The sequence below is a fragment of the Vanessa cardui genome, chromosome 18 (assembly GCF_905220365.1).
Source record: "Vanessa cardui chromosome 18, ilVanCard2.1, whole genome shotgun sequence".
NCBI lineage: Eukaryota > Metazoa > Arthropoda > Insecta > Lepidoptera > Nymphalidae > Vanessa > Vanessa cardui.
Window position 1 is genome coordinate 4,893,429 of NC_061140.1, and position 14,284 is coordinate 4,907,712.

General features: G+C 29.2%; 1 protein-coding gene across 11 annotated transcripts in view; it reads left to right on the top strand.

The window, feature by feature from the left end:
- Positions 1-14,284, top strand: part of LOC124537658 (potassium/sodium hyperpolarization-activated cyclic nucleotide-gated channel 2) — a 255,504-nt gene that overhangs the window by 196,066 nt on the left and 45,154 nt on the right. For 3 of the 11 annotated variants that reach the window (XM_047114565.1, XM_047114563.1, XM_047114564.1), the window contains exon 2: positions 11,463-11,696. The exons of 7 other annotated variants lie outside the window; for them this stretch is intronic. In XM_047114565.1, coding sequence (XP_046970521.1) covers positions 11,687-11,696 — 10 coding nt within the window. In that variant the 5' untranslated portion in view covers positions 11,463-11,686. Of the gene's footprint in view, positions 1-8,297; positions 8,619-11,462; positions 11,697-14,284 lie in introns of those variants that run through there. One more of the 11 variants, XM_047114561.1, reaches the window with a different exon arrangement.

The following is a 14,284-nucleotide window of genomic DNA, read 5'->3' on the forward strand; positions in this document are numbered from 1 at the left end:
AGCCTCATGCGAGTACACACAGATAACAGCTGCAAAGTCAGTAAGGCTAAGATTAATAGCAGACCCTGGTTGTTCCGGAAACCAAAGCTGAACAAAGCCTTACAAATATCCGTGCACACGGGAGTAATAAACATTATCATTTTTTTTAATGCAGTCAAAACGGACAAGTACATTAAATTTTATTAGAATAATTTACTAAGCCCAAAATTTTGTAGGGATTACTGAATTTTTTAACTACGTCATATAAACTTTTTATTTCAGATATAAAATTTAGGCCAGTTTCATTTAAGGCCGCCTATAGCTTTTCTTTATTTGAGAATTAATTTAAATTCGCATTTTAATAACATACTAACTTTTGTTTTTACTAGAATTTTCGCGGCTTTTCTTGTGTAATTCAGTCTGTGGATATAAAAAACATATTATTTTATAACAATAAAATAGTCAATGTTACTTCTGGTAAAATATCTTTCAAATAATGAAAGAATGGCTGAAGCCAATTCATTAGTTTATTATTAATAAAAAACATTTATAAAAATAGATAAATATTATAGAAAAATTACTATGAAACCAAATCTGGATTTGCATCTTAATTTTATTTTTTTAATTTTATGTTAGAATGTTTAATTTCGTTAAAATAGTAAAAAATATCATTAATGTTAGTTGAATGCAATTATATATGTATGTAATATATCCTGCCTGGAAGTCAACAAGTATTATCTCCAAGCTTTTTCTCGTCTATATAACCTTGTATTAAATAATATGCTTTTTTTATCAATATAAGTTTTTCAAATGATTTATGGAACGGCAAAGTTAATAATGTCTGCGGCAGTTTCATGTAGAAACGGATATTTTGCCCCAAGAGGGATTTATTGACATTGACTTCACAGTGCATCCATGTCTTGAACTATTGTTATGTCGATTTACAAGAATCAACTGTGCTATTTAATGCAAATGCAACTTACGAGTTTTGGTGAGACGTTAAAGCATATGTTGTAAGAAATTAAAGAAAAAAAAACAATACATCACCTGATTAAAGATCATATCGAGTATCGTACACGATATTTCAATTATAAGAATAATGTACGTTTAGTTATAATTCATTTATAAGTATGTATAATTTATAGTTGTGAGCATTCGAGCACGTAATTATAAATGATATTCTAAATTATTTTAATTTAAAAAATCATCATGCTTTTAACAACTATAGAATATACGACAAATAGATAATTTAATAAAAAGGCTTAAAATCAAAAGTATATACTTAATATACCTACCTACTTTGCGACAGTATCGATTGATATTTATATATCGATCTTACGAAAGGATTATTTAACTATGTTACTATTAGAAGAGGAAAATATTGAAATCTTAATAAATTATAATTCAATACATATATAAAAAATAATATTTATTTATAACATAAATTAGCATTAAATCTGCTATAGATTATATTATTATCGCACAATAATCAAATTCTCACGCACACCTAATAAATCTGTAATAAAACTCGCTTATTTCTTATAAACAACAATTTGTAAGAAGTAAATCACAACAATCGCAAATATTGTAACGTGTATGTATTTTAAAATCGTCGGAACATGTGCGCGTGACGTGTGTAACTAATTCCCAATACATAGCACGTTGAAATTATAACACAGGCTTCAAATTCAAGACGAATTTCTTTGAACTACAACGCAAAGTCATTGAAGTTGAATTCGAAACGCAGGCGAGGCAGACTAACTACTTGGTTGTTCTGATATATTATTACGTTCGGTGTAATTTTTTAAAATAAGAAATTTATTGAAAATTGGACAGTTTCATTCTTGTAGTGTGTGTGTGGATGTGCGTAATTCATTGGATGATTTTATTGATATTTCGTAGTCTTAACGTTCAAGATTAATTTGATATCTATGTAAACGCATAATTAATTATTGAACTATAAAAACGGAAACGTATTTTGGATTACTTTTTACTTCTTCTGGAACATTCGATTCGATTTTAAAATTTTATAAATAGTTAATGTCGATTTGATCTTTTTTTTATGTAATTATGCGTGTAAACTATTATCCGATACAACTTGCACTAAAACATTCTCTGTATTCATCTGCCATCGCCCTCTAGTGGCGAGTTACAATAGAATGCATTTTCATGATATTATATAAGGAACGAACTACGAAAGGATAAAGGGATCTATAAAAACAATCAAACATCAAGTTTCAATTAAAATTTGAAAGTAGGTATCAGCAAAAGTTCGTGTTAAAAACTTGTAGATCCCCACAATTAACACTTTAAACCTTTTTTTTTAAATATTGTTGCGGACAAACGATTACTTTAATTTAAATAATGGAATGATATTAATCGTTACAAAATGTATAGAATATTAATTTAAAACATTTACTGTGAATACAAATTATCAGTAGTCAAAGAGATATTTGAGAAATATTTTAAAAAAAAACACGAGACATGCAGTATTGCCCGATATTTACTGTGTTGAAATATTCATTTATACGAGAATTTTAATAATCACTTATTTTACCTAATATTAATTATAACATTGTCAAGAAACCTTGGATTAACCAAACGGAAGGATAAATCAAGTGCGGTTGAAATAAACACGCGCTCATAATCAAATAAGAATAAATACAGTTACAAGTTAGTAATTTCTCTTATGCCTACTCTTTTAAGAAGGTTTAAAGTTTGAGTCAGTATTTCAATAGACATCTACAGGAAGCACATGAAAGTTCTGTAATGCATGCCTGAGTTTAAACCCAACATAACATTCACATATTTTTATCTATGAGACATATCAATGTTAATAAGTAACCACTTAACCGCGATATATAAAAATTATATTTTATAATAAAGTTTGAATATTTACAGAATTTGCTATTAAAATATTATCAACGCGATAATAGTTTGATAAAATCAGTATGTAAATGAAATCAAGCTGAAATAACTTACACATTTCATTTTAGGACCATTATGATTAATTTGATATTTGGTCAACGAATCATATGAAATAAAAACAAGACAATATGTTTAGGGCAACGGATATCAATATCCATTTTATTATTTTAATATATTTAACAAATGAATTAATAATTAATGATAATTTATAAGATATACACCTAATAAAATACTTCTGATCTACAACACCCTTTAAACACATTCTCAAAATCACCAATATCACGGTTCGTAAACATAAGACAAAGACCAAGACATAAATTATATAAGCGCAGTTCCGATCTTGACTAATTAGGTATATGATATCCCCAATCCTATATAATAAAATAAAATGATATATAAGATTATTAGTGGCTCTTCCATAATAATCATTTGACCTCCAAATTAACGGGTATTTTTGGGGTTAAAAAAGGCAATGGAGTAAAGTGTGCACGAGGACAAGGATGTTCCCGTTTAAGCGAATTAGAATAATTCCTCAAGTTGCCGCTTTCCTGGTTCATAAAAACAAATGAATTCGCCCACAAGCACAACACTCCTGATTTTAATAATGATGCTGTAATTGAAAAATAGTCGTTCGGAATTCAAACGATAGCCTAGCAATGAATGCGATTGAACCTTTTTTTAAATTGGAATACGTTTTTCATTTGTTAAAATGTACGGATAATTCGAGATTTTTTTATCTGTCATACCGTTAATGCTTTTGAATAAGTGAAGTCTCTGAATTGTCATGTTCAAATAAAGATATACTACACATGTGTATAAGAAAATTATCGTTTTGCTTTTTAAATGCTATTAAGATATGAACGATTGGAAGTACATTAGACAGTTATTTATCAAATTAATAGTCAATAAACAGCCTTCAAATGTGTCACCATGGGGACATTTTTTTTTAAATATTTAGACTATAGTATAATACTACCACACATGAATATGTCAGACACTTTCATCAAATAGACGCAGACATATAGGTAATACTTAATATGACTATACGGTTTCTTTCGTAATAAAAAAGAACTTTCACGATTGCTATTGCAATTTATAAAAAAGTAAAAGTTGGGAATCATGAATAATTATTTGATATACTGAATATAAAATATCCGAATATAAACATAAATTTATCGAAACTTAAATGAGACAAAATTGAAAACACATATTATTAAGAAACCTCAGTAATATACACGTTTTAAAAACTGCCATCACAATGTCAATACAAAATATGACATTGTTTGATGACAAATCAAAACCAAATTGCGTCCACAATTCGCGAGACAAATATTATTCAATTGTTTGAAACGGAAACATTCAAACGCATTCTATTGTCGTGAACATGTCATGTTAAAACGCGATTATTTGTACTTTCGACTTGGAATATATTTATTTAAAATTAAAAAGGTTTTATCCTTGTAATATAAACAACTAATAATCTAAATCTGTATCTATTCTAATATGTATAAAGATGAAAACTTTATTTGCCTATTCTTAGTATTGATAAAACTTAAGATTTAGTATTGTTAGTATACCTATATATTTTTATTATATATATTATTTTTATATTTTTAGTATTGATATATCTGAGATTTATGAATACTAAAAATACTATTGAAAAAAATAACTGTTTTCATTAAATAGCCTACTGATTGAAGAAGGTTATAATGCGCTTTAAAATATAACGATTGATGGTATTTAAGAAGTAAAGTTAGACGCAATTTAAAAAAAACTACGCGAAAGATAGCTCTTTTCCAATTGAGCTGCAGAATTTAAACTAGCGTTTAAATACTGCAGCTCGACTGGAAAGAAAAGAAAGAAGTTTAATAAAAACACATGTATAACAATTTTTTTCGCCGTTAAGATTTTTTAGATAGCAAACTTAAGAACTATCTAAATTAAATTCTTAAAATATCACATACGAAATGGTATGTCAGTTATAAATTAATTTATCGTAGAGCTTTGATAGAAGCAGTAGCAGTAGATAGAAGTAAAGCACACGAATCAAATCAGTATAAATCGTGAAACTTATCGAACCAAACAACAATTACTCCAAAATATATTTGCCTGTCTTACGTAAGTACTACGTCGAAACAATGTCTCACATGTGCAATAAGCTTTACCTTGAATAATTTATAACTTTCCATCAAATCGGCGAATAAATTTAGACTTTTCGTAGAATAGAACTAACATTGTTGAACGGAACTATTAGTCATATAAACGGAAAAAGGTTGAGTAGAGAAATAATTGGTAATATTATTATATTCATAACATATATAGTCTAATTCATATAGAGTTATAGCTTAAAAAGATAAAGACAACAATTTAAACAAATGTAAATACAATAAAAAAAAACAAATTTACAATAATTACTAAAATATAATAAACGGAATGATCGTAATTCAACATTAATTGTCACTAACATATTATACAGCATAGATCTATCCTATCCATTTTAGGATAGATTTTATTACGAAAGGATAATAAAATCTATCCAAAAATGTTAAATTGTATTATTGCTGATGTTTGCCTAAGTTTGAACTCGCAATAGTCTGTTAAGATTCACGTGTTCTAGCCCTAGTGGTTATTAGTCACCGCATAATTATATAGCCCGCATTCAAATAACCATTGTGTTTTTTTTCTAGAATGTTTATCGCCCATTATATTTTTCCTAAACATTAATTGTATAGTGACGCGAACAATACATCACTTTTATTTTCTCGTGCGCTGTTCTCACATATGTTAACATTTAAAAGTAAACAATGAAAATAAAAGAAAGTAATGAATTCGTTATACGAAATGGAACATTTATACTTCTATAATTATATACATATTTACTATGTAAACACATACAACATACTTAAATACTGCTAGACGCCTTAAAAAGCCTTTTTTTATTTTCGACTTTTCGATTAATTCAATGTCAGATGTTAATAAGACTTTAGTGATAATTTGATGTCGTAACTTTTACATTAAATAAATAACTTAAATATAAATTTTATTACAATTAATTGCAATGACGTGATTTTAATTCCGATTTTTTTTTTCTGCATTTAGCCATCTAAAGTACTCGTTAACTTCGAGTGAATATCCAATTACTCTTTTCCGAACTAAAACTGTTCCCAACTTACCGTAACCAAGTTTGTACGACTAAAACATTAAAACTGCTGGTCGAATTTACCAGGCCGGTGCTCAAATTAATTGGGTCCTAAAGCAATAAATAAATTCGCAGAGTTCAACGCAAAGTCGAATATTGTTACATAAAATTTATATAACTCTACGAAATGCTTTTGAGATATTTATAAAAAATGTTAATAAAACCTAACCTATTTGGATAAATATGTTATTCGATAAGTTTGGTGTTTCTGATCATCGTATATCTTAATGGCGTAGTCCGACTTTTGTCTGAGTGATTGTGGGACGATAGATGCACATAGAAAATTGGTTATGGTCTCATTTTGAAGAGCTTTAGCCATAGATGTGCAAAGAAAAAGGATATAAGAGGATAAAGAGGATTTGTGATTGCAATTTACAAAATTATTACGATTTAACAAAGATTTAATATTAAAGAGCAGAAAAAGTTTAGACATAAAAAGGAAGCTTCGTTGGGGTTCCAGTTTGCTTCATAACAAAAACAACAACAGCCTGTAAATTCCACACTGATGGGCTAAGTCCTCCTCTCCCGTTGAGGGAAGGTTTAGAACGTATTCCACGCATTCCATGCTGTTCCAATGCGAGTTGGTGGAATAAACATGAGACACATGCAGGTTTTCACACGATGTTTTCCTTCACCGCCGACAACGAGATCAATCATAAACACAAATTATGTATATTAATATTCAGTGGTGCTTGCCTGGGATTGAACCCGTAATCATCGATTAAGATGCACGCATTCTAACTACTGGGCCATCTCGCCTCTTTCATCAAATTCGGTTCAGCGATATGACCATAACAGCAAAAGACAATATCATTTTATTAGATGTCTATAGTTATGAATCAAGAAGGAAAATAGAATAGCAACGCAGATAAAAAAGTGCATTAAAAATTCCGTAATTCAAACGCGTATGTTGCCTTTTACATTGCCTACATTCATTCTTGTTGCTTTATTCTGACCTAAATACGCACCTGATCAAAGGCATACGTCGAATGCTAACACATATCCGCATTTTGCTGCTATAAATAAAAAAATTGAAATAAAACATATCGAGGCATATTCGAATTACTACACTGTTTAAACGACTCACTAATTTTGCCAGTTATCAGTTTTTAATGCCGCAAATGATACGAAATTCACTGACTCTTGTGAGTTTAGAGTTTGCAATTTCAGTAGTTCGAGATTCGGGATGAGAAAATAAAATCACGTTACAATAACTTATCATATCAGTTATCTGCCAGTGAAAGTCCCATCAAAATCGGTCCAGCCTTTCCAGAAATTAGCTGGAAGAAACAGACAGACAGACAGATTGACAAATATATAGATTGAATAAAGATTTCCCGTACTCGTCCAATTGTTTTCTAATGACAGCTCAATCTATTTTTACAATAACAAATAGTATTATATGCCAGTATTAAATGGTATGCTATATAAAATATTATTAATTAAATATTAACAAATTATTGTTTAATTGCTATATAAAATAGTAAATTTAATAGGTTATATTATATTTATAATATAAAAATGGGATATAATTAATTATGACATCCTAACGTAATCGGCTAGGCCTACTGGCTAAAAGGTTTTAACATGGCGTTCTCGATCTAGTAATCGTAAAGATTACAAATATATTTTAAAGCAACTAAATAAGTATTAATTGTCATTAAAACTGTATTTGATTTACATGTCTCAATATTTTGTTAAATTAACCTACTAAGTATTTACATACATAATTCTAAGAATAACACCATGTCTTAATGGTGCGTGAAATTTACTTTGACGTAATTTTTTTTTTTTGTTTTTAAACGAGTTGTATTCATCACTCACATACTTATGAACAATTAAAGAGAATTGATTGAGTTTAGTTGTTATTAAGTATAATTCTTACAGAGAATTTATTAGACATCAATAAACTAAAAAATATCACCCAACGTTTGGTTTTAGTATAGACCAAAATAAAATAAAACTTACAATAAAATAAAATATTTCCTCACATTAAAAAGTACTATAATTTTATCCGTATTCAATATTAAATCTTTAATTAATACTCGTAATTATAATAAAGACTTGCAGTTAACGCAATCGTTTGTAGTTAACAATTAACGAATAGTGACGATCGCTTTAAATTTCGTCTGTTATTGACTTTAATTGCTGAATTGAATGGAAAAAAATGTCAGTAGATGGTGAATAGCGGGCCCAGGCAGCCGTTCGGCGGCCCTGGTTCGGAGTACATGGTAAAGCTCGGTGCATATTATTTTCGGGGGCGCCGTAGCGTGCATTCACGTTGAGTTGAGCTCGGTCAATTGTATCGCGATATGTGCGACGACCGGTCGCGTACGCCTCTCCCGCCCGCCGCGCGCGCCGCTCGGATCACAACACAAAAATGACGCTGTCACCAATCACGAGCTGACGTCCGCGTTGCAATTCAAAACTTTCAATATGTGTTGTGCGGGATTCACAAATTACTTGTTCCATAAACTGAGGAAGTACACATGTGGACTGGCCAGCCGCGAAAGTGAGTAAACTGACGATCTCGGTCGATTAGTCATTCGCTCGATGATTTATTTGTACGGTATTATATTGTATCGAAATTCAAATACGGTATTGCCGATGTAGTTCATCTATTTATAAATGGAAACCTTCGAACTGGAAGCGTACGAGTGCTTGAAGCTAATTTAGTTCGTTAACAACAATATGAATGAGATTTATAGAATGTCCTGCAGCGGACGGGACTGATTGAAAGCGTACCTACTCACGCGCATGTCTAATGCAACTTTCTAGAAATGTTTCGCAGATATTATGATAGTTGAATCTAAGTGTGACCGTTAAGATAGAACTATAGTATTACGAGTAAAAGAAAAGGTATTTAACCTTGTCAGTAATAGAAGAAATTCTAATAAGTAAATAAATTAATAATCATTAATTATTCTCAAGTAATTTATACTTTAAATCTTATAGTATTTCTCCTAAATTTAACAGACGTATATGTAACTGGATCTTTGTATATTGATAACAAATCGTATGGGTTTTAAAAGTATACTTAATATAAACGTATATAGTGATATTTAAAAATAACTAAAACTATTAAAAGTGTAAACAACAAAAATCCACTGCAAAATAAAATAAAAACACCATAACCATATAAATTGTCTTGTTCTTATACAATATAAAACACTCATATTACTTCAATAATGAAGCGTTAAAATGTAAACAAAAACAAAACAAAAGTTACTCCAAAATGTCGTCTATCGTCTTAGGTATAATACGGATTAAAGATCAGCCAAAGCGAAAGCTATACAAGCTTGATATCAGTTTTTAAATGAACATGCCATTCAAGTGTTGATTAGTACGAGAATTATGAACAGACAGCTATAGACAAGCTATCAGTACATTCCAAACGAAGATTACTATATTTATGATGATAATGATTTACATAAGAAGCTAATTTATTGTACCTACAAGATTATTTTACTTTCGTCTTAAAATTATAACATATTTTGATGCAAATACGATTAAAAAGCAATTAAAATAATTCTGATACTTTCAGGCATAATTTATCCTGGAAATAAACTTTATTATTATTCACAGCGTGATATGAAATCTGTCAAACGTTGTGTATCATAACGTTTTTAATCAATGGGCTGTATTTAAAAATTGTGTTTAGTAAAAGTTTAACTTTAATATATTTGTTCCACTATTCTAACTTCAGTAGACACACTATAGTTCTTAAGCGTAAAACACGAAGAAGTAAAATTCCATGAGATGAATATAAAACTCGGATATTCTCACTTAAATAAATAATTTTTATTTTGTTTATACTTCTATAGCTATATGTTATTTAGTGACACAAGTGTGGCTTATTTTCTTCATTAACAGTGATCACCAGAAAAATAATTTTTACGTATAATTTATCCTTTCATTTTTTAAATGAATTTGTAAAATGTAATATTGAGGTAGCGAACTCTTAACTTATTTAAATAATAGGAATAGGATTCATGCTAATTATTCGTCTTAACTGCTAACAAAACTAACTTGTTTTTTTTTTCCTCATTTATTAAGGTCATTCAGTTAAAAATTACCAATTTAATGGTTATTTTTCGGAAAATTTTAATTATTATTACGTAAAACGTCATTTTAAATTCATAGAACTAGCATCAAGCACTATATTTTTAATATTAAAAAATATCTTAGAGTTTGATTATTAATAATCGGAACATTTCTTTTAATTAATTAAATCTAATTAAATAGATCGAAGTCTCTGTAGTAAGCCATAATTCTTATTAACATTCGATTTTTAAAAAATGTATTTGATTAAATTCGTCATTATTTATACCAAACTGAAATGCATTAAATTGTCTGTGCACTATTTAAAAGCTATAAATTACAAATTGAATTAATGTCAATCTATTTTATATCAATTTTTATTTTCAATTGAACAAATAAAGCCGACCTTGACACAGCGGCCAAACATTATCCTTTTGTCTCAATTGCCCGGTAATTGTCTGGGACGTCTTCTGTTCTATTCTCAGATATAATTTGCACTTGCTGTCAAATTGCACCTTAACTGAGCCTGGGGATAATGCTATTACCTCATATGCTTGATGATGTCTTGTTTCCAGGCTGATATGATGATACTTAGCTCGTATTAACGCTTTTGTATTTAACCTAAGTTTGAAACTTGGTATTTCTATGGTGTCATTTATTATTATAAAGACTTTTTTAATAATAACGTTCGTAAAAAAAAAAAAAACAAATTTCAATTAAGAACTGATCTGGCTTTTATTGTGTGATTTATTTCATTTAATTTTATCTGAAATTATAAACAAGGTCATGATAGAATGTTATACATTTATTGATGAAACAGTAATCTGAAACGAGTATGAAGTCTTTAAACCCACTTGTCAGCGGAACTCGAAAGCTAATATCACGAATAACAAGAGGAAGAGATAAGGCAAAAATAGAGTTATAAATGTAGTTTAAAAATGGAATATTATTTGCCATAAATACAGCTTTATCTCACAAAACAACTGTTCTCATAATGTGTATGTATATACATATATGTGTGTGTGTAATGTAACCTTATTTCAAAATTGTGCTGAACATTATTTTAAGAACCCATCATTCATGGCCGCTAACAAAATATTTATGAAGATACAAAAATTAATCACAAGAGATTACTCTACTTAGTACCTACTCACTACATGTTTACCAATTAATATTATCAATTTATTACGTATATTATTATTAAATTAACTAACTGCAATAACTAATAAAGCGATAACGTCAAATCCAATAAACAATGGATGAAATAAATAATAAATAATAAATAACAGATTTTAAAAAATCACTTCTATTTCAGCCAAAACTGAAGTCACTTCGTATAGTCAGAATATAGTCATTCGATATTTAAAAACCAAACCTAGTGTATATAAGAAGATTAATCTAACCCTATGTGTTGTATCTGTGCCTGTGTTTGTGATGTCAGAATTGTATAACAACAATTGAAAACTAACCTGTTTGTAAATAAAACTAATCAAAACGGCTACGTTAAAAGAGAAATATAAATTGAGAAATCTCTCAAAAATGCCGAAGGGTAAGTATGTATTGATATGTGTTTAAAACGCGTGGTATAAGTTGGCTAGCCAGAAATTGCACACTTTATATTCCATAATTTTATCTGTATACTATATTTGTGCATTACATAAGCAAGAGATGAGAATACGCCTTACATTATCCTTATTATTAACTGTTTCACTTGCGAATACGACTCAGTAAGCTTATCTTAAGGCTGGCCAACTTAGATTACGAGAAATGTAAAACTTATAGGTCAAATAATGTTTCATGTTGTACTCACAATTGTTTTCCTTCTTCACATTCTACTGAATCTTTTTCAAATATTTGACTTAATTTTTTTGACATATGGCAATTAAAAAAAAATTCAATTGTGTTATTCATTACATAAAATACCGGAATGCATCCATACCAAATTTCTATTAGATTACAGTAACATACTTTTATTATATATTTATTTATATCAATAACATACTATATTATAAGGCTTTAAGATAAGGTGTATGTATTTGTATAAATGTACATATTTTTTAATCGTCACGCTTAAGTTACCGATTATATCGAATGACGGAAAATAACCGAGAAATCTTAGAAAACTATGCAAAACGATAACATTGGAATTTTAATTTCTTTACAGAGAGTAATTTCACAAATAAAATACTGTGTAGACATATTATTATAACGCATTTACTCGATTTAAAAAAACAATACTTGTATCAAAATTGGCCTGAGGCGTAGTCCTAAGAGGAATATACTATAATTATTTATAGACAGTCTGTATTATAAGAACAACGGAACTAAGAATTTTAGAGATTATCTTGTATTTGTCAATTGACAAATTAACATTTATTATTTTGGTTACAGTTCTTTGCAAACTGATATGACGTCATAGCTAGAGATTTATTCCGATTGTTAATTTTTAATCAAAAAAAAATAATGCTTAAATCATTCCATGTGTTATCGCGTTACGGTTTCTTAATTAATGGTCATTTTTACGTTTAAACTCGCGTGGCAGATCCTCGTGACATCATCGCGAATAAACTATATTACTGTCGATTTCAAGGCCAAAAAAGAATGCATTGTGACAATGATTATACTAAATGTTGGTTTACATTCAGTTAAATCACAAGCATAAAATAAAAACTTTGTTATTTTGCCATAAAAATCATTTTTGTTTCGAACAAATCAAAGCATAAAATTATATTCAGATGTAGTCCTTAAATGTTTAAATTAGGGACTAAGTTTTATCCCAAGAGTTCTATTTGCGGTCGGTCGGATTGTCCTTTATGAGAATTCTAATTAAAGTACAGCAATTTGTCTAAATTAATATTCGGACTGGAACATCTGATACTTTGAATAAAATCCTTTTCGAGATCGCCATGGCGACCGCTTACGGATTAATATTACCAAAATTACTTAAATTAAATTCAAAAACTGATGCTAATTTTTCTGCTTGTGGAACAAAAATTTTACAATACTCCTCAACTACCACATTTACTGGTAGTAAACTTAAAATAGCAGAGATATTTTCGTATACCGAAACAGATCTTAAAGCGTAATGTTTATTCGGTCTAAGATTCACCAGTTAATGTAAAATTCAAGATCGCATAAAATGCGTGGAAGACGTTTAAACTTCTAGCAATTCCGCTATTAATGCAGTACATTGTATCGGGACAGTTGATTGGCGGTCTCGTGTTTCAGTGTTGACGCCACTTGAATCAATGAAGTGCTATTGGCTCATTGTTTAATCGTCTGTTTTATCAGCTGTAATGGTTATATTCGAGATGTAAAACAAGCGACCGACAATTATACATGTTCAGATGGTACTCGTATTACAACAATTCTGAATAAAATAATACCTTTAAATTTAACATCATTATATTTATTTCTTAATTAAAATATTATCCTTTTCACATGGCCTAATCACAAGTTTACAAATTAGCTATTGAATATCCTTATTCTGTAAACTTAGTTACATATTAGTTTAAAGTAAGTTGTTATCGTTATTTCGTTTAATATTGTAATATGAGAATTCATAGGAAGTTTATTTATCCCGCTTTCACGCGTCAACGTGTCAATAGGTCGTCGTGAACACGTGCTTGGAGACAGAGATGGACATGGGTTACTTGTTAAGATCGAGCAAATTTTACGCTCGCGATATTGGAAACAAAACTAGTAAAAAACGACAATAATATTTATATATAACTAGCGACCCGCCCCGCTTCGTATGAGTTCTTTATATGACCAAATGATATAAAATTGTAATAAATTGTAGCCTATGTGTTATTCTTATGTCATATCCTATATTACTGTAAAATTTCATCCAAATCTGTCCGGTAGTTTTTTCATGAAAGAGTAACAAACGTACACATAATAATAAATCTCCAAGAAGACGAATGAAATCCATCGACAATCTGCTGATGTTTAGTATAAAATATAAAACGCCAAAAGTGGATGTTGTAAAATAAATAAAAAACAAACAAACGTACATACATACAAACGTACAAACTTTCTAGTAGGATGGTCAAAGGCAGTTCAGTACCTTTCCTTATCTGTTTGTCCAGCGATTTTAATATATGGAAATAAGAGTTGAAAAAAATATATACAAAA